General features: G+C 36.5%; 1 protein-coding gene across 6 annotated transcripts in view; it reads left to right on the top strand.

Annotated features, from left to right (window-relative positions):
* SMARCA1 (SNF2 related chromatin remodeling ATPase 1) overlaps positions 1–13392 on the top strand; it is a 78918-nt gene extending 65526 nt beyond the window's left edge. For 3 of the 6 annotated variants that reach the window (XM_037059294.1, XM_037059290.1, XM_037059289.1), the window contains 2 exons: positions 11488–11598; positions 12685–13392. In XM_037059294.1, the coding sequence (XP_036915189.1) occupies positions 11488–11598; positions 12685–12756 (183 nt within the window). In that variant the 3' untranslated portion in view covers positions 12757–13392. Of the gene's footprint in view, positions 1–11487; positions 11630–12615 lie in introns of all 6 variants that reach the window. The other 3 variants (XM_037059293.1, XM_037059291.1, XM_037059292.1) reach the window with 2 other exon arrangements.
* Positions 13393–18682: the final 5290 nt, after the last annotated feature.

Here is an 18682-nt window from a genome sequence, read left to right as displayed (position 1 = left end):
ATAATTAAGGCAAAAATAGCTTTATACAGCCTAAAAATTAAAAGTAAACAGAAACTAACAGTCCAAACATTGAACATTTTGAAAGTATTTTCTAGAAACCATAAATATGTTCTTGACCAAAGAAAGGTTCATAGAGGTACAAAGATTTTGTTTGGTTTTGTATTTGCAGTTCAAGTTGAATAAAAAAGAAAAGAAAAATATCTGAGTTGCCATATTGAAGATGCTAATATTGGCAGATACTTTACAAGATCATATATTCCTTAAAACTTTAACACAAATTTAGAGTGTTTTGGGATTGTTATTAGAACATGTCTATCAAGTTTATGGAATATGTAATGCTGGGAGAGCTAGCAAATTCTTTGGATAAAGCCAGGATGCAAAAGGAACTAGAAAGACTGGAGTGATGGATTTCTTGAATCTCATAGCATGACATTTAATGGGAATAAATGTAAAGTGCTATACTTGTTAAACAATGAAGAGGTACATGTGTTAATAAGATGCAGTAGAAAGTACTGGTAAAACAATAAAAAAGTAAGAATCTATAGAATAAAGAGCTGACATTGGATGTAAAGAAGAATTGTTTGGCAGGATTCTTGGGATCATTGACATGGATTATTAAAGGACAATGTAGAATAGCTTTTCTATTAGATTTGAAAAATGAGATTCTGTTGATTGTGTGAAGGCTTTGGCAGTGAGCTACTTAGCCTTTTAAGGTGCTTTCTAGCTCAGTGCATCTGTGACTATGTTTAGCAGAGAACTATTTTCAAAAGGCATGCATTTTTTAAGTTATAATTGATATATAACATTAGTTTTACAAATTTCAACAACTTGTAAAAGACAAATGCCTACTTGCATTTTTGGTGAATTATATTTTAGATCGTACATGTCCTTTTATGTGATGGAACTTATGCTGAATTTCCAGTATTATTTCCGTGATATTGTACTATTTTTTAAAAGGTTGAGAGTTTAATGCTGTTTCCAGTTACTGTAATCATTAAACAAAAGCAGTAGAATGAAACAGATTCAGAAGTTCAAGGAAAATCTTATATTTCTTGTAGAGTGAGTGTGACTATAAAACTGTATACCCTTATTTTATTTCCAAGAAAAAAAAAAGTATATTATTAACAACCACTAGATGTCTCTGAACTCCCTCGTAAGGATTCTTTTCCTCCATCTTCTTTCTACAAAACATTACCTTTCTCTACTAAGATACTTATCTCTTCGATTCCCAGTCAGGGCACATGCCTGGGTTGTAGTCCAGTTCCCTGCAGGCCAACTCCCAGCAGGGGACGCACAAAAGGCAACCATACATTGATGTTTCTCTCCCTCTCTCCTTCCCCTCTAAAGATAAATAAATAAATAAAATCTTTAAAAAAGATACTTATCTCTAATGTATATTTTTCAAAAGAGCAGATATTAACTATATGGGTGATTGCAAAATGAAACCTTCATTTTGTCTTTTGAAAATGAAGACATCTTACTCTTTAATTACCTTCTGGAAGGTAGAATTTATGATTTCTAATGAATCTTTTTTTTTCTTTTTTTTAATACAATTTTTATTTAATTCTTGTTCAAGTACAGGTTTCTGTCTTATATTCCCAACCCTGCCCGCCCCCCGCCCCATGCTCCCCGCCTCCCTCCCCCTTCCACCCCCACCCTTAGTTATTGTCCATGTGTCCTTCATACTTGTTCATGTGAGTCCATTCCCTTTTCCCCTATGATTCTCTCCCCTCTCCCCTCTGGACCCTGTCAGCCTGTTCCATATTTGAGTGTCATTGGTCGTATTTTGCTTGCTTGTTTGGTTTGTTCAGATTCCTGTTAACGGTGATATCATATGGTATTTGTCTTTCACCGCCTGGCTTATTTCGAATCTTTTAAAATACATATAATAGTTTATTCTATGTTTAAATATTCTGACATTGTTTTTATTTTCCTTCTGGGTAATGGGTCATTTTTGCTTATATATCTGGATTTAGAGTACAGGTAATATATTTTTAAATATGTATATATATATAAAGACCATGTTTTTTGGAATATTTTTGATAATATCAATTATTGGGGAAGTGAAATAAGTCAGAGAAAGGCAAATACCATATGATCTTGCTTACATGTAGAATCTAAAGAACAATGTAAATGAATAAATGAAACAAATACATTCATAGATACAGAGAACAGACTGATGGCTGCCACATGAGAGGAGAGTTGGGGGACTGGATAAAAAAGGAAGAGGGATTGATAAGTACAGATTGGTAGTTACAGAGTAGTCACAGGGATATATCGATCTTATTTATTTATTTATTTATTTATTTATTTATTTTTGTTCAAGTACAGTTGTCTCCATTCCCCCCGCTCCCCCACACCCCAGCCATTCCCACCTCCTACCCCTGATCCCACCCCCTTGGTTTTGTCCATGTGTCCTTTATATTTGTTTCTGAAAACCCTTCTCCCTTTCCCCCCCATTATCTCCTCCCACCTCCCCTCTGGTTACTGTCAGATTGTTCTTTTTAAAAAAAATTTTTTATTGTTGTCCAAGTACAGTTGTCTCCATTTTTCCCTCACCACTCCCCCCACCCACCCACTGGGGTGCATCCCCACTTCCCACCCTTGATTCTACCCGCCTTTGGTTTTGTCCATGTGTCTTTTATAGATGTTCCTGAAAACCCTTTCCCCTTTCCCCTTCCCCCCATTATCCCCTCCCTCCTCCCCTCTGGTTACTGTCAGTTTGATCTTAATTTCAGTATCTCTGGTTATATTTTGCTCACTTGTTTTATTTTGATGATTAGGTTCCACTTATAGGTGAGATCATATGGTATTTGTCTTTCACTGCCTGGCTTATTTGGCTTAGCATGGAATACTACACTGCAGAAAGGAAGAAGGAGTCACAGGGATGTAAAGTACAGCATGGGGAATCTAGTCAATAATATTGTAATAACTGCATTACAGTATTGCCAGGTGGCTACTGAAAATTTCAGGGGAAAACTTTTTAAAGTATATGATAGTCTAACCACTATGCTGAAACTAATACAAAATAATATGAATATAAACCATAATAGAAAAAATAAAAATAAAATGAAAAAGTAGATTATTTATATTCCTAGGTGATCTCTCTGCCTGCTATTTAAAAAAATTGTTCTTGTACAGTGAATCATATTCAAAATCTAGGAAGATTGAAAGAGCCAGTTGTGGTTTCCAAAGTTAAAATTACTGGTTTCATTGAAAAATCCCATCTTAGAAATACAGAGGATGTAATTTGATTCATCATATATGTCACTGTGTTCTAATTAAAATCTTATTGATGTTTAAACTTTAAACATAGCTACTAAAGAAGCTATCTTTAAGCCCTGGCTGGTGTGGCTCAGTGGACTGAGTGCTGGCCTGCAAACGCAAGGGTTGCTGGTTTGATAATCAGTCAGGCCAGGTCCCCAGTTGGGACATGAAAGAGTCAACAACACATTGATGTTCCTCTCCCTCTCTTTCTCCTTCCCTTCCCCTCTCTAAAAATAACTAAAATATTTTAAAAATAAATCAAATAATGTAATACCTGAGAGAATCTGAAATTACTCATTTTTTTAATTTTGATAAATTAGAATTTCTCTTCCAGTGTCCATAGGAGATGCTAGGCTTGTATTAGAAGTAAAACAATAAAAAATTTAAAAGCATTCAAGTCTTCCAATAGCAAGTACCATCATCATTTTCCTTTTATGTTTCTGTCTCTAAAAGTAAAATAATTAGAAATAAGTGTTTTGAATTTCATTTATTTTTCAGGTGAATTCAATAAAATACACTATAAACTTGAATAACATTACATATTTTCAAATGATTTCCTCACAAAAATAACTTTTAGATACAATTGATACTAATTATAGTTATGGCAGGGGTTGAAAAATACTTTTTAGAAAATATCACTATAACTTTTTATAGGTGTATCAGTGATAGTTGGTGTTAGGATATTAGTTCATCACAGTCAGAGAAGGATTTCCTTTATAGGTATGTTAGAAAAATGAAAGTAAAATTCAAGAATTTCCACCTTATTCTATAGTCACAGTAATATTTTTGTTTGTTGCTTATGCAGCATGGCCTAGAAAATTTCATAAAGCAGGCCACTCACAATTTTTGATTTTGTATGTCAGTTTACTGGAGGTTAACAGCTAACATTGATATTTTAGAGCATTATATTATTAATGAAATGGGAGAAATATGAATTAATTCATTATTGGAAAAAGTGGTAAACTGCCCTGGCTGGTGTAGCTCAGTGGATTGAGCACGGGCCTGTGAACCAAAAAATTGCAGTTCGATTCCCAGCAGGGGCCAGTTCCCAGCAGGGGACGCAGGAGAAGCAACCATACATTGATATTTCTCTCCCTCTCTCCTTCCCTTCCCTTCTAAAGATAAATAAAATAAAATAAAATAAAATAAAATAAATAAAATAAAATTATTTTTAAAAAACTGGTAAACTGTGAAGTGTATTGATGAGCTCTTCTTGACTATAGAATTACTAAAATGTTAAAAATGCAATGTGGTTGTGCTCATAGAGATAGATTATTAACTCATGCACTTAAAAGTTGAAAATGTCCCTTTACAGCCTTAAATTTGAAAAAGGTTCTATATAGAGAAATGTACAGAGGAAGTAGTGTTTAACTTTGCCTTGAGGGTTAGATAAGAGGAATAGCTTCACAGAAGAGGCCCTCTTGGAACCAAGTCTTACAAAACTAGAACCACACGATTGCAGTTTGATTCCCAGTCAGGGTACATGCCTGGGTTGCAGGCCAGTTCTCAGCAGGGGACTCAGGAGAGGCAACCATACATTGATATTTCTCCCCTTCTCTCCTTCCCTTCTCCTCTAAAGATAAATAAATAAAATCTTAATATATATAAACTAGAAAGAGTTGGCCATGGGATGACATTTAGAGTTTTAGAAACAGGATGTGAGAAGATATAAACAAGCAGAGCATTTTCAAAAACTCCAAGTAGGTTGGTATGGTAGGGTGTAAGTAGGGAAGTACTGGGAATAGCTGGCAGCCAAATTACAAAGAGCCCTGTCTGCTATATTGAAGTCTTTGGTCTTTAATCTATAGGAAGTGGGGAGCTATTGCAAGATTTATCAAATCAGTGACATGATGTACATTTTAGAAATACTGTTCTGTGTAAGTGGACAAATGTCTCCCTCAACTTCCAACTATAGGCTGATAATCCCACATTTATATCTCTCTATCTTCTCTGTTTCTCATCTTTTTTCTTCCCCTGGCTAATATATTACTATCTGCAGTTCACTTAATTATTAAGCACAACTGTTTTTTTTTCTAAAGGGACCAACGTAGTACTTCTCTAGCTCAAAGATCATCAATGAGATCCTTTTGTCAACTGAATTAAGTAAAATTTCTTAGTTCTTTGTTCTTTGTTTCTAGGTTTTTTTGTACTTTGATCCAAATTTAGTCTAACTGCACAGCATTTCCCCAGTTGGTTTCTACCAGACAATTGCACTAGGGTTTGCAATTAGGTGATGTGCAGAACAAGGGTTCTGTGTTCAAGTAGATTTGGGAAATTCTGATACTGAATCCTCCTTCGAAAAATCCTGCCTTGAAGACACTTGTTCAACCTTTTTAAAATCCAGCATTTCCGCACATGTGTGAACACAAAATACTTTCTTCTTTTGCCATAGCTCTTAACATTGCAGAACGGTGTTCCATTAGTCTTTTCCTGTTGTTTTTATTGATTTAGCATCTCTCTTCCCTGCATGCTATTTTTCTTCCTCCAACCTCATTCCTAAATTCAGCATGGGAAAATGGTAAGGGAAAGAGATAAATAAGAGTAGAGAATTGTAGAAACAGTTTGAGACGGCATGAACAACTCCTGTAACCCCAGGAAAATATGGATAAAGATTTACAAAAATTTAGAGAGTTCTGGCCAAGGTGTAGGTGTAGGTAGAAACACTTTGCTACCTTGCACAACCAAAAGGATAACACCTAATCTAAAAACAATAAACAAGTGCCAGAAAATCAAACTGTGGAACTCTGACAACCACAGAGTTAAGGAAACATTTACCCAGATCAGTAGGAGGAGCAGAGATGAGTATCTGAGTGAAGAGGATGTGCAGCAGGGCAGAACACTGCACGGGCACAGCAGGAGGGTTGGCTGAACAGAAAACAAAAGACTCAGAGCTACTGCAGGGGTTGTCACCATGGGAGAAACTCCCAGTCTCACAATGAGAGTTCATTGGAATGTGGGCTAGAGCAGAGCGAGTTAGCAGCATTGTACCCTCTCTGACTCCTCCCCCACAGCACCACAATGCAGCAAAGAGGGTTGCTTCACCAGGGTGAATATTTAAGGCCCTGCTCCCTTACAACATAACAGGTGCACCAATACAAAGAAACATGGCCCAATGAAAGGATAGATCAAAACTCCAGAAAAAGAGCTAAGGGACAAGGAGATAGCCAACCTATCTGATGCAGAGTTCAAAACACTGGTAATCAGGATGCCCACAGAACTGATTGAACTTGGTTGTAAAATGAAGGAATGAATGAAGGCTACCCAAAGTGAAATAAAGCAAAATATACAGGGAACCAACAGTGAAGGGAAGGAAACTGGTACTCAAATCAATGATTTGGAACAAAAGGGAGAAATAAATATCCAACCAGAACAAAATGAAGGAAGAATAATTTAAAAAAAGGAGAGGCTTAGGAATCTCGAGGACAACTTTAAATGTTCTAACATCAGAGTCATAGGGGTGCCAGAAAAAAGAAGGGCAAGAAATTGAAAACTTACTTGAATAAATAATGAAGGAAAACTTGCCCAATCGGGCAAAACAAATAGACTTCCAGGAAGCCTTCAGAGTCCTAAAGAAATTGGACCCAAGGAGGAACACATGAAGGCACATCATCATTAAGTTACCCAAGATTAAAGATAAAGGGAGAATCTTAAAAGCAACAAGAGGAAAGGAGAGAGTTACCTACTACAAAGGAGTTCCCATAAGGCTATCAGCTGATTGCTCAAACCTTATAGTCAAGAAGGGGCTGGAAAGAAGTATTTGAAGTCATGAAAGGCAAGCCAAGATTACTCTGTCCAGCAAAGCATTCATATAGAATGGAAGTCCAGATAAGTGCTTCCCAGATAAAGGTCAAGTTAAAGGAGTTCATCATCACGAAGCCCTTATATGAAATGTTAAAGGGACTTACCTAAGAAAAAGAAGATAAAAAAACATCGTAAAATAATAACAAACTCACAACCATCAACAACCAAATCTTAAAAAAAAAAAAAAACTAAGCAAATAACTAGAACAGGAACAGAATCACAGAAATGGAGATCCCATGGAGGGTTAGCAGTGGGGAGGGGAAGAATTAGGGAAAAGGTACAGGGAATAAGAAGCATAATTGGTAGACATAAAAGTAGATGAGGAGAAAGCTCTGGCTGGTGTAGCTCAGTGGATGGAGCACGGGCCTGCAAACCACACGATCGCAGTTCGATTCCCAGTCAGGGCACATGCCTGGGTTTCAGGCCAGTTCCCAGCAGGGGACTCACGAGAAGCAACCATACATTGATATTTCTCTCTTCTCCTTCCCTTCCTCTCTAAAGATAAATAAATAAAATCTTTATAAAAAATAGATGAGGAGAGGTTAAGAATGGTGTAGAAAACGAATCAAAGAACTTATATGTACAACCAATGGACATCAACTGTGGGGGGGGGGATGCTGGAGAGTTGGAGGTGCAGGGCAGAAGGGTGATTAAGGGGGATAAATTGGGAAAACTAATAGCATAGTCAAAATATACTTAAAAATTTAGTAGACTAAAAGGAAAATGTATATAAGATAAAAGTGCATTTGACATCATGAAATTTTTCATAGTCATTTCATAGTTATTCAAAAAGTACAACACTTTTATTGGTAACCTGGCTTTTCTTATATAATTTCTGGTTTTAGCCAGTGTTCTGTTTATGATACTTTGTTTAGTTAGTCTTTAAATGTGTGAATAAAAATGGGGTTGGTATCTCTAGAGAAAGCGATAATACCTAGGTTAGTAAAGCAACATACTCCCATTCCTTGTGGCCTTTCTCTAGTGAGATTAAGTTTATTTCTTAATGTCTGGAGTAGTTAGTGACAGGTTAAAAGAAATAAAGGTAGGAAGTCATTATACAGTCTATTTATGATCATTTTGAGATATTCTACTTCTCTGCATATGAGACTGTGTCAGAAGTTTTATGTTTTTCCTGAATCACCCATATGAACTATGGATTTGTATCTAAACATATCTGCAGTCACAGGCAGCTCTTACATATTGAGAATGATAACAGCCAGAGGGTATGGCTTAATGGTTCAAGAATCAGCTTCAAATAAAGACTTGATCTAGTCTCCCCAGAAACCAACAATCAAATCTCATCAGGGTCAACTTAGCCCTTTCTATAATAGATGAATTGAATAACATGCTGTTTAATTTGTATGTGTGTTATTGAATGAAGCTACAAAGAGTATTTGGTCTGCATATTAAAGATACCAGTATATTACACTCTGGTTTCTTTTTGGATCTTATAAATCTTTTGCCTTTTACTAAAGATACTGTATTAGTAAGTAAGGAAAACTTAAGTGTTATTTTTGTTAAATTATTTAACCTTGAGTAATTGAATATGTACAAGAGACTTGAACATAGCAGTGTTTTGTAAGGTTCTTTTTAATTGTTAAACAATAACTTGTTAATGAGGAATTTTTTTTTTGCCTAGACTATCTCTGGTTTTCTACCTCCTTTTGGGCTTGCATTATAAAGAGTAGGAAGTACTTGGATAGTTGATAATATTTCTGTATGTAACAATATATCATTTTTCTAGCTTTTGGACAATAAAACTATCTTTAGAAAACCACTTTTCATTTCTTTTTTTAAATTTTATTTATTTATTTATTTTTAGAGAGGGGGAAGGAAGGGAGAAAGAGAGGGAAAGAAACATCAGTATGTGGTTATGTGGTTGCCTCTCACACACCTCCTTTTGGGGACCTGACCCACAACCCAGGCATGTGCCCTGTCTGGGAATAAAAGCAGGGAGCCTTTGGTTTGCAGGCCAGCACTCAATCCACTAAGCCACACTAGTCAGGGCCATTTCTTAAAATGTTACAGATTGCCCAGCACCTCAGTGTTCACCGCAGAAAATTTGGAAAATACAGACTAGTATAAAGAAAAAAATATAAGTTACCATTGGTTGTACTCTCAGAGATACATACTGTTAACCACTAGTAACTCTGTAGTTAATATTCTTGTAGCTATTTCTCTGTATATAAGAAGACATGTTTCTGTATTTCCAAATTACCAAAAATTTAGTTTCTGGTACTTTCCTGCTATAGATAACATTGATCTAAACATTCTTTTGTAAGTCTTTGTATATATTTCTTATTTCCTTACATTGTGTTTCTTTAATAATAAGATGCTTCACTGATATTCCCAAATTGTTTTCTAGAAAGATAGTGTATTAGTCTCCAGGTGGCTTAAACAGAAATTTCTCAGTTTTGGAAACTGGAAGTGTAAAATCAAGGTGCTATTAGGATTGTTTCCTAGTGAGACTGTTTCCCCCAGATGGTAGATGGCACCTTCTCATTGTGTCCCTCATGGTCCTTCCTTGGTTGAAATGTAGAAAGATACCTCTGGACATCTCTTTCTCTTTTAAGAATACAAGTTCTATGGGATTAGGGCCCCGCCCTTATTACCTCATTTAAACTTAATTACCTCCTATGGGCCCTACCTCCAGTCACATTGTGGGATGTTAAATTCAACATGAATTTTGAGTGTTCAAAATTCAGTTCATAGCATTGGCATCTTGTCACTAGTGAGTTAGAGTTTTCATTTTGCCATCTTAATTGATGACACTGGATACATAGACCACACCTACATGGGTGCACATACCATTGCTAATTTGATAAAGATGGTATTGTTTATTTTTAGGAGTTCTCTGTTCTTGTACTTTGACCATTTTTTTGTTGGGGTTTTAATTGTCAACAAACATACATTTTCATTCGGATGTTTAGCTATTTTGTATTTTATCAGACAATTTTTGTTTATACAAAAAGGGAATCATATTTTAAAATATTGTTTACCCCTTGCCCTGGCTGGTGTGGCTCAGTGGATTGAGTGCTGGCCTGGGAACCAAAGGGTCACCAGTTCAATTCTCAGTCAGGGCACATGCCTGGGTTGTGGGCCAGGTCCCCACTAGGGGGTGTGTGAAAGGCAACCACACATTTATGTTTCTTTTCCCTCCCTTTCTCTCTCCTTTATCCTCTTTCTAAAAACAAATAAATAAAATCTTTAAAAAATTTTAAATGTTATTTATCATTTAATATTAAACTATTTTTACCTTTAAAATACAGCAAAAGTATACATGGTCAATATATATCAGTGTTAATGAATTACATGTTTGATACTCATCATACATTAATAAAAACTGTTTATATTATAGTTGGATGCATTGATTTGTTGGCCATGAAATATAGGTAATGGCAAAACTGATGCAAAATCTTTTCAGCTGTTGTTTGCTCCAAATTAAATACAGCTGTGTTTCCTAAGATGCGCTCCTCAGAATTTTGTTCCCACAATATGTTCTGTGACAAGAGAGTTCTGTTGGCTGAATAGCTTTGGGAGCTGCTTGCATTCTATGTCTCTCACCTCATGGTTGACAGTGCTTGTCAGGAACTTGAAGGCTTTGAGGTGCTCTCTACTAAAGCAGTCTGTTTTACTTTTGTAAAGTGAGTACTCCCAAAACTTGTTTTGGCAATAAGATATTCCCTTACATTTTTATGTGATTTTTAACTTTTTAGTTTGAAATATTTATAGATTCACAGGAAGTTGTGAAGAAATGTACAAGGAGGTCCCATGGACCTTTCACTCAGTCCTCCCTGGTGGTACCATGTTGCATAACTATAGTATAATGTCATGACCAGGAAATTGACATTAGTACAATCCACAGAGCTTATTCAGATTACATTGATTATACATACACTCATGTGAATGTAGGTCAGTACAGTTGTATCACATGTAGATTCATGTAACCAGCACTACCACATGACTTCCTTGTGCTAGCTCTTTATGGCCACACCAGCTCTCCCCCATTTCCCTAACCCCTGGCAACCACTGATATGTTCTGTATTTCTAGGCTTTTGCTACTTCAAGAATGTTATGTAAATGGAATATGTATGGAACTTTTTGAGATTGGTTCTTTTCATTCAGCATAAGTTCCTTGAGATTCATCTAGATTGTTGTGTGTACCAAGACACTTTTTATTTGCTGAGGAGTATTTCATGGTATGCATGTACCACAGTTTTTTTACCCATTCACCCATTGAATGACATTTAGCCCCCTTCCTATATTTTTGGTTTAATCTATTAGTATCCTGTATGAATATTGTTTTGAAGAATACCGACTGTAGAAATCTGTACCACAGAAATGATACATTTAAAGAATTATCACTCTTTAAGGATTATTCCTGGCTTACAGAAATTAATCTTTAACTATTTGATTTAGGAGTTCCAGAGACGCTGTAATACTCTGATTTCATTGATTGAGAAAGAAAATATGGAAATTGAGGAAAGAGAGAGAGCAGAAAAGAAGAAACGTGCAACTAAAACTCCAATGGTAAAAATTTCAGCATTTTCCTAACTTTTAGGTAGATCCCATTTTTTACATAATTTAAATGCCTATATTATGTTTAATACCTTAGTGATACCTATTATAAAAACTGGTTTTATGAGCTGGTAATTTGTTTTTGACAGGAAAGGAATTACACTACAACCATGTTTCCTATTTGTTTATAGAACTTATGGTTAGGAACTCCCTAGTAACAGGGCCCAGTATTTAAAAAACATTCCTCATGACTTTAAGAAAAAGTATAATGCAAATAAATTTCTTCAACTTGAGACCGGAGTTGTCACGGGGAGTAGGAGGAGGGTTTGGGATGGGATGGGGCTGAAATTGAAGCAGAAAGTTCTGATTTGATCAAATAAATTTTTCTTTGTGGAACTGTGAGTTCAAATGAGAACTTTGAGCAGACTTTAGTTTACTTGCTAATAAGTAACTGTTGAATAATAAGATGACTTGATTTTAATCCAGTCAGGTTGCTTTATATGGCTACAATTTAAAATAGTCTTTAATAGATCATGTTATTTGAGTGTGGTTATGGAAACTACCATATTTTATCAAATCTCAGATGCCTTCCACTCTACGACACAGCAGTATTTTATGTACCACTGAGAAAAACTGTTGCCAAGTAACTATAACTAGTCATCAATTGTAAGATGCATCCTGATTTCAGAGATGCTAATGTGGGAAAGAAATGTGCATCGTAGAATATATGAAATGTGGTATTTTCCATCATACAGTTTTTTAAAATAATACACTCATAAATAACATTTTTCCCATGCAACTTTAACTATTAAGTAGTTAAGATGAGTACATTTATAGTACCATATGTAAGTAGACACTTGATGATTATTTTTATGCATATTTTATATCTTTTCTTAAAAACAAACATCTTTGAAGGTTATTTTACATTGGGTTACATAGTTTGTTGGGCTATATAGAACATTAATTGTGACTATAACATTTAAGTGAATATTCATGTTAAAAATTTTTTTTAATGCATTTACATCCTAGATTTAACATTGTTGGGCCATTTAAAAATGTCCATATTGGAGCAGAACATTAAATCTGTTTCCATTTTAGTCACAGAAAAGAAAAGCAGAGTCAGCTACTGAGAGCTCTGGAAAGAAGGATGTCAAGAAGGTGAAATCCTAAAGCCTAGAAATAAAGTTTTAAATGGGAAACTGCTGTTTTCTTGTTCCCATCTTCAAATGTTAATTGCCAGTTCCAGTGTATTCATGGTACTCTTAAGAAAAATCTTTCTCTTTTTGATTTTTTGCATATTTTATATATTTTACAATGCTTTCTACTTGAAATGTGTAGCTTTATATTTTATGCATTCTAGTATTTTTGTGTACTGTATTTTGTGCATTTCATGTCTTCATCAAAATCCTCTCAGTCCTTGTTCTTTTGAATCTTGTGCTGGGGTTTTAGCTTTTCTATGTTTTATATGCCGCTGCTTTGAAAGAGAACCTAGATTCTATAGCTGTATTGTTGTTTCATACTTTAAATTTATATGGCTGTGGAAAAAATAATTAAAATGATTTGAGGAGAAAGACTTTTTCACTTCTTTGTTGCTTTCTTTTCTATTGAATATGGGATTGTTGTGTTACTGCATACTGTGATTAGCATAATAATTGTTTCTTTGAGGTCATCTAAATATTTTTTCCTAAAGGAATCAAGGGTGAGAACAGAAAAATATTAAAAAAACTAATATTTGATACTGTGCTTGCTGTCAGTATGAATCACATTTAAATTATTCTCTATTCAAGTGGGAAATACAATAAAGAAATGTCTATAAGAAATTTAATTATTTCCTGTTTTTTGTGCAGCAGAAAATATTTGTGTTTACTGAATTGTACTGCTCACTACTGTGTATTTGGTTGAAAGTTAAAGCTTTGCTTGCTGACTTGTGCATGATCTTATGTCCAGTAGAGCCGGTTCAGAGAAATATGGGTTTAACATGTAGATATATTAATGGCCAAATTAAGAGTATGAAATAAGCACTATGCATGCAGAAGAATGAGGGATGCCTTCTTGGGAATACAGTTATGTTCAGATAACAAACAGTCTCAAAGTGTTACAAGTTTTACACACCAGAAGTTCATTTCTTGCTCACATGATAGATCCCATTGCTGGTGAGAGGGATGTGAGAATGGGAGAGAATCTGCTCCACACAGTCACTCGAGGTTTTAGGCTGACCGAGATTCCACTGTTTTGTAGCTGCACCATTTGGGACATGTAGCCTTTTCAGCTGCCACTGTAGGAGAGAGAGAGGGGCTAGAGAATCTCATATAGACACTTCATTGCCTCAGCCCAGAGGTAACACATGTTTCATTGTCCAGAACTAGTCATCTGGCCCTGTGTGTGCGAGTGGGCTGGCAAATATAGGGGGAACAAATGGAATGTTTTACATTATTGCCTCTGCTACAGGGGCTGTCTGTTCAGGAAAGAACCTGGGTCTGTCACATGAAACTGTTAGTGTATAGTTAATCAAAGTCAAGGTTTAATTTGTAAGGGGACTGATAAAATGGATCAGATTCTAATGTGAAACACACAACAATTAAGAGAATCTGGGGATATGGGACAGTGGTGTTCGTTTTCAGAACAAGGTTTGGACCAATAAAGAGTTGCTCCTTTCACCTATCAAGATCTTTTGCATTTCTTGTCAGATTCTATTTAGTGTACCACTGGCAAGTCTCAGGTCTGAGTGCTAGTCAACATGTTTCACATCTTTAGTCTTTTCATAGGGGTTTTGATCTAGAATGACAGTCTGCTGTCTGCTGGACTTTGCCAAGTTTTGATTCGTTTTTCAGATTTCTTTTTTAACATTTTTGAAGATTTTATTTATTTATTTTTAGACAGAAAGGAAGGGAGGGAAACATCCATGTGTGGTTACCTCTCAAGCACCCCCCCCCCCACTGGTGACATGGCCTACAACCCAGGCATGTGCCCTGACTGGAAATCAAACTGGTGACCCTTAGGTTCACAGGCCAGCACTCAGTCCACTGAGCCACACCAGCCAGGGCGAGTATTTCATCTTTTCTTACAGCTGGGTAGTATTCCATTGTATATAGGTACCACATCTTTATCCAATCATCCATCGAAGGGCACTTAAGTTGTTTCCATATCTTGGCTACCACGTGTACTACTGCAGTGAACACAGGGCTGTATCAAAGAGAGGCCTTGGGAAGAGGCAGAGGGTAGGTCTCAACCAGAAACCGATTGGAGTTGGTATATAAGTAACCCAGCTCTCTTCACTTCTTGAGCATGGTCCCTCTAAGGTATGTGATCTATATGGTTTTCCACGGATTAAGCTCCACTCACCCACAGTAGTAGCTGTGTTGATAACACACTATTGACTGCTTTCCTTTCCCTGTATCATCACATCCTCACTTCTTACGGGTTTTTCCTAGGATCAACTCTTAAATAAACTTGCATTAGAATCTTTGTCTCAGGGTTGGCTTCCGAGGAAAGCCAAATTAAGACACTAACGTTGCATACGTAGCTCTTCTTAACTCTTAGTTATTTCATTAAAAAAGTTATGTGGTGTTTAAGGAGAGTAATCATTGGGTAGTATATAATTGCTCTGTTCTTAGAAAATGTATCCCTCTGTGGAAAGTTGGTGAGTGATGTGAATAGATCAGGATAGTCTGCACCTGGTACAAACTGATGGGTTCTGATTTCTCTCCATTAACAAGTACGACCTTATTAGCAATAGCTATGATATAGGCATTATTATTATTCAGAGGTTAAAGGGTTCCCAAGTTTTTGGTAAGATCAAAGCCTGGTGCCCAGGCTATTAAGTGTGCTCCATGCTAGTTGGTGCCCCTTCCCTTTAGTGTTTCATTTAGATAATGGGACAAAGTGGTGGCCTTTCTCTATGTGTTGTGGCATTTAACCATTACAGAAACCTGTTGATACCAGGTCTCTCCACCACCACCATTGGTTGGCCTAGTAACCTGATTACTTGTCCCTTTCCTGATACTGCTTTCCCACTAGGGACATTTTCATCAGGGCCATTGCCAGATTCAAGCTGTATCTTTCCATTGACTTTCAGCCTTGCCTTTTATAGTGCTCCCAAGACATGATGGGTTAATATCTGATCTTCCTGTTATATGGATATTAGAATTTGTTCATATGTAGGAGCAGTAAGTTATGTGCTCTATTTTTGAGGGTCTCCTCATGTCTATGTGAGCTTGATGGTAAGTACTATTCTATTCATATCTAGCTGTCTACATCCCATTATAAATACAGTTTTGAACTAACAATTCTCCATCGTAGTTGAGAACAAAGCCTATTTGCTATGTCCAGGACAGGAAACCCCTTTGTATAAGGTCACATCTTTGCTAGAATGTTTGGTACGTGACCATTATCATCAGTTAGGATTGATACCATATTCAGTTTTCTCCTGGAATCAATTGTAAGTTTCCAAAATGCCATTTAGTTTTTGTACTAGCCATATGAGAGCATTGTTGAAATATAATAATTACTCATTTTCTACTAAGAGCATTAAGATATTCCATGTAGTGTTTCTTAGTGTGTGTTAGCTATATTGTTTACAGTTGGGTAGATGGTCTCACTTACCTTCATGAGAGCTGATTGCAACTAGATCTGGGTGTATCTTTATAAGCATGTCCTTTTTCCTTTATATACGTCTATTCTGATTTGTAAGAGATCCAGCTTTCTTCTTTTCCTTCATTTCTAATTCTTACCTAATTTGCTTCCCATTACTAGTAAAACTCAAATTGAGTACTGGACAAGAATGTTTAGTTCATTTAAAATATCCTGAAATCATTCTACCCACTGACCAAGAACCTTCCCCTGTTTTCAGGCCAGACCAATTCTGAAAGCCAAGGCATTCCGGGTACAGGCATTATTTAGTGCTTTTTTGATTTTTTAATTTATTTCCCACTAAATTTTCCTCTCTACCTCAGTCCAAGAGTACTTACTTTCTCCATGCAATAAAGACCTCCATTCTTTTTTGTTAGTGAATGGTACCTCCCTGCAGTGATTGCATCCACACTCTGAAATCATAGCCATGTTTAGATGCTTGGTAGTGCTCACTGAAGATCCATTGCAAGGAATGTACTGTCTCTTAAGGGTTATTTTTTTTGTTAACTCCCATTATCTTCCTTCCAAAAATTCATATAATGTTCAAATTAGTGTCATCATGAGAACATATGGTGGGGAAGGGACTTAGAAAACTTTAGAGAAGGTGTATGGCACCCAGAATTTTAACTCACCATCATTCTCTTTTTCCCTTGGATGCAGATTAGAACAAGATTAAGAGAAACAGAATCTAGGCTTACTGTCTAGTTTGCCATAGGACTATTTAGATCTAACTATCCAGTAGGCTAAAAATGTCACTTGTTTACTCTGGGAGATCTAGGTCATGTTGATCTCCCAAATCGGTCAGACCTTGCTGCTGCTGTGATTTGAACTTATGGACAAGACTACCCAGCTCTAAATGAATATTTGCACCAATATCAACATCTGCCTGTTAACATAGGAACAGGCAGAAGAAGAGCCTCAAGTTTGAGGACTGAACCTCAACCTCTTTTGTGAGACTTTGCTTTCCATTTATCAGTTCTCAGAGCATATATTTGCACTATCTGCTGAGACCATGTCAGCCTTAGGGGCGACAGTGAGAACCAGATGCTGTTAAAAGATGCAGTTATGATGGTAATAGGCCAGGGGACTTAGGAACACTTAAATCCTGCCTTGGTCCTACCATCCTGTGTGTGCCGAAAAGGATATACATGCATAAGAGTGGCAAAAGAAGGCAAAGGAACATTTTATTAACTGTGACATTGGCTCCAAACCCCAGTTTAGCATTCTACTGACTACAGTGGAACTCAGAACCAAAGCATGATGAATGGCTTTAGCATTTCCCTTGAGTCAAAGTCAAATCTCAGAATTTGCCATTGCAGCCCTGGCTGGTGTAGCTCAGTGGATTGAGCACGGGCCTGCGAACCACACAATTGTGGTTCAATTCCCAGTCAGGGCACATGCCTGGGTAGCAGGCCAGTTCCCATCGGGGGGCTCATGAGAGGCAACCATACATTGATATTTCTCTCCCTCTCTCCTTCCCTTCCCCTCTAAAGATAAATAAATAAAATCTTAAAAAAAGAATTTGCCATTGCAATGGGAAAACACACACACACACCTCTCACAGCTACCAGCTCCAGAGGGAACAAGTCCAGAAAGAGGCTTTTTACTGATAATGAGATTGCTTGTATTTCCAAGGTTCCACCCAGTAGACAATAGTTCAACAAATGTTTGGAAATCTTACCCATTAGTTCAGCAGTCTTCCACTACTTGTGTAGGGGGATAGGGAGAGGACCAGAGAGAAGCTTTGATCCTGTTCCCCAGGAGGCCAATATGGGCTATGCTTAGACTGCTTAGATGCTCAGCTTCTGGAGCCTGGTCATTTGCTACAGCTTGTGGTCGATTACATGTTGATAACATGGCTGGAACATTGACTAACAAAAGCTATCACGAGGTACAATTAAAGAGTGCAAACTTAATAACTTTTCATGAGAATTACATTACCCATGTGGGATTTCTTTTTATCTACCATATTTCATTATCATATTTCATCAGTTTACCAGTGAACTTGAGTCCTTAAGAACAGTGGTTTCCTATACAACAGCACCACAGTACTTTGAGTCTTCTCTTTAGGAAGATGGCAACTGTTGCTGGTTATGATAGTAGGAGAAAAAGTGATGCTTTTATATGCATTATGATTGCACATCTGCTAAAATTTGAGTATGGATGAACTGCTTTTAAAAGATTTGTTTTAGTTTAATAAAAAGCAATGCAAACTATGTGTGAATAATTTGCATGTCATAATCTTCCTCACATGTAGATCTTTGACAATGCTAGGTTGGTGTTGGATTATGGCAAGCTTCTCTGCCCATGCCTCATGGAACTATGATTAATGGGTGGTGTATCCCAGGATACAGGGATTTGGACTTAATATGCTGAAGGAAAATATTCAGAATTACATTCTGAATTGTCACCTCAGGCTTTGAAGACAACTAATCTTGGTTTGAGTGTATTTTATTTAGGTTCTGTA

Source organism: Sturnira hondurensis, unplaced genomic scaffold (assembly GCF_014824575.4).
Source record: "Sturnira hondurensis isolate 20B ecotype Veracruz unplaced genomic scaffold, ASM1482457v3 Scaffold0010803, whole genome shotgun sequence".
Classification (NCBI taxonomy): domain Eukaryota; kingdom Metazoa; phylum Chordata; class Mammalia; order Chiroptera; family Phyllostomidae; genus Sturnira; species Sturnira hondurensis.
Note: the sequence above shows the minus strand (reverse complement) of the source record. Positions and strands in the feature narration are given on the sequence as shown.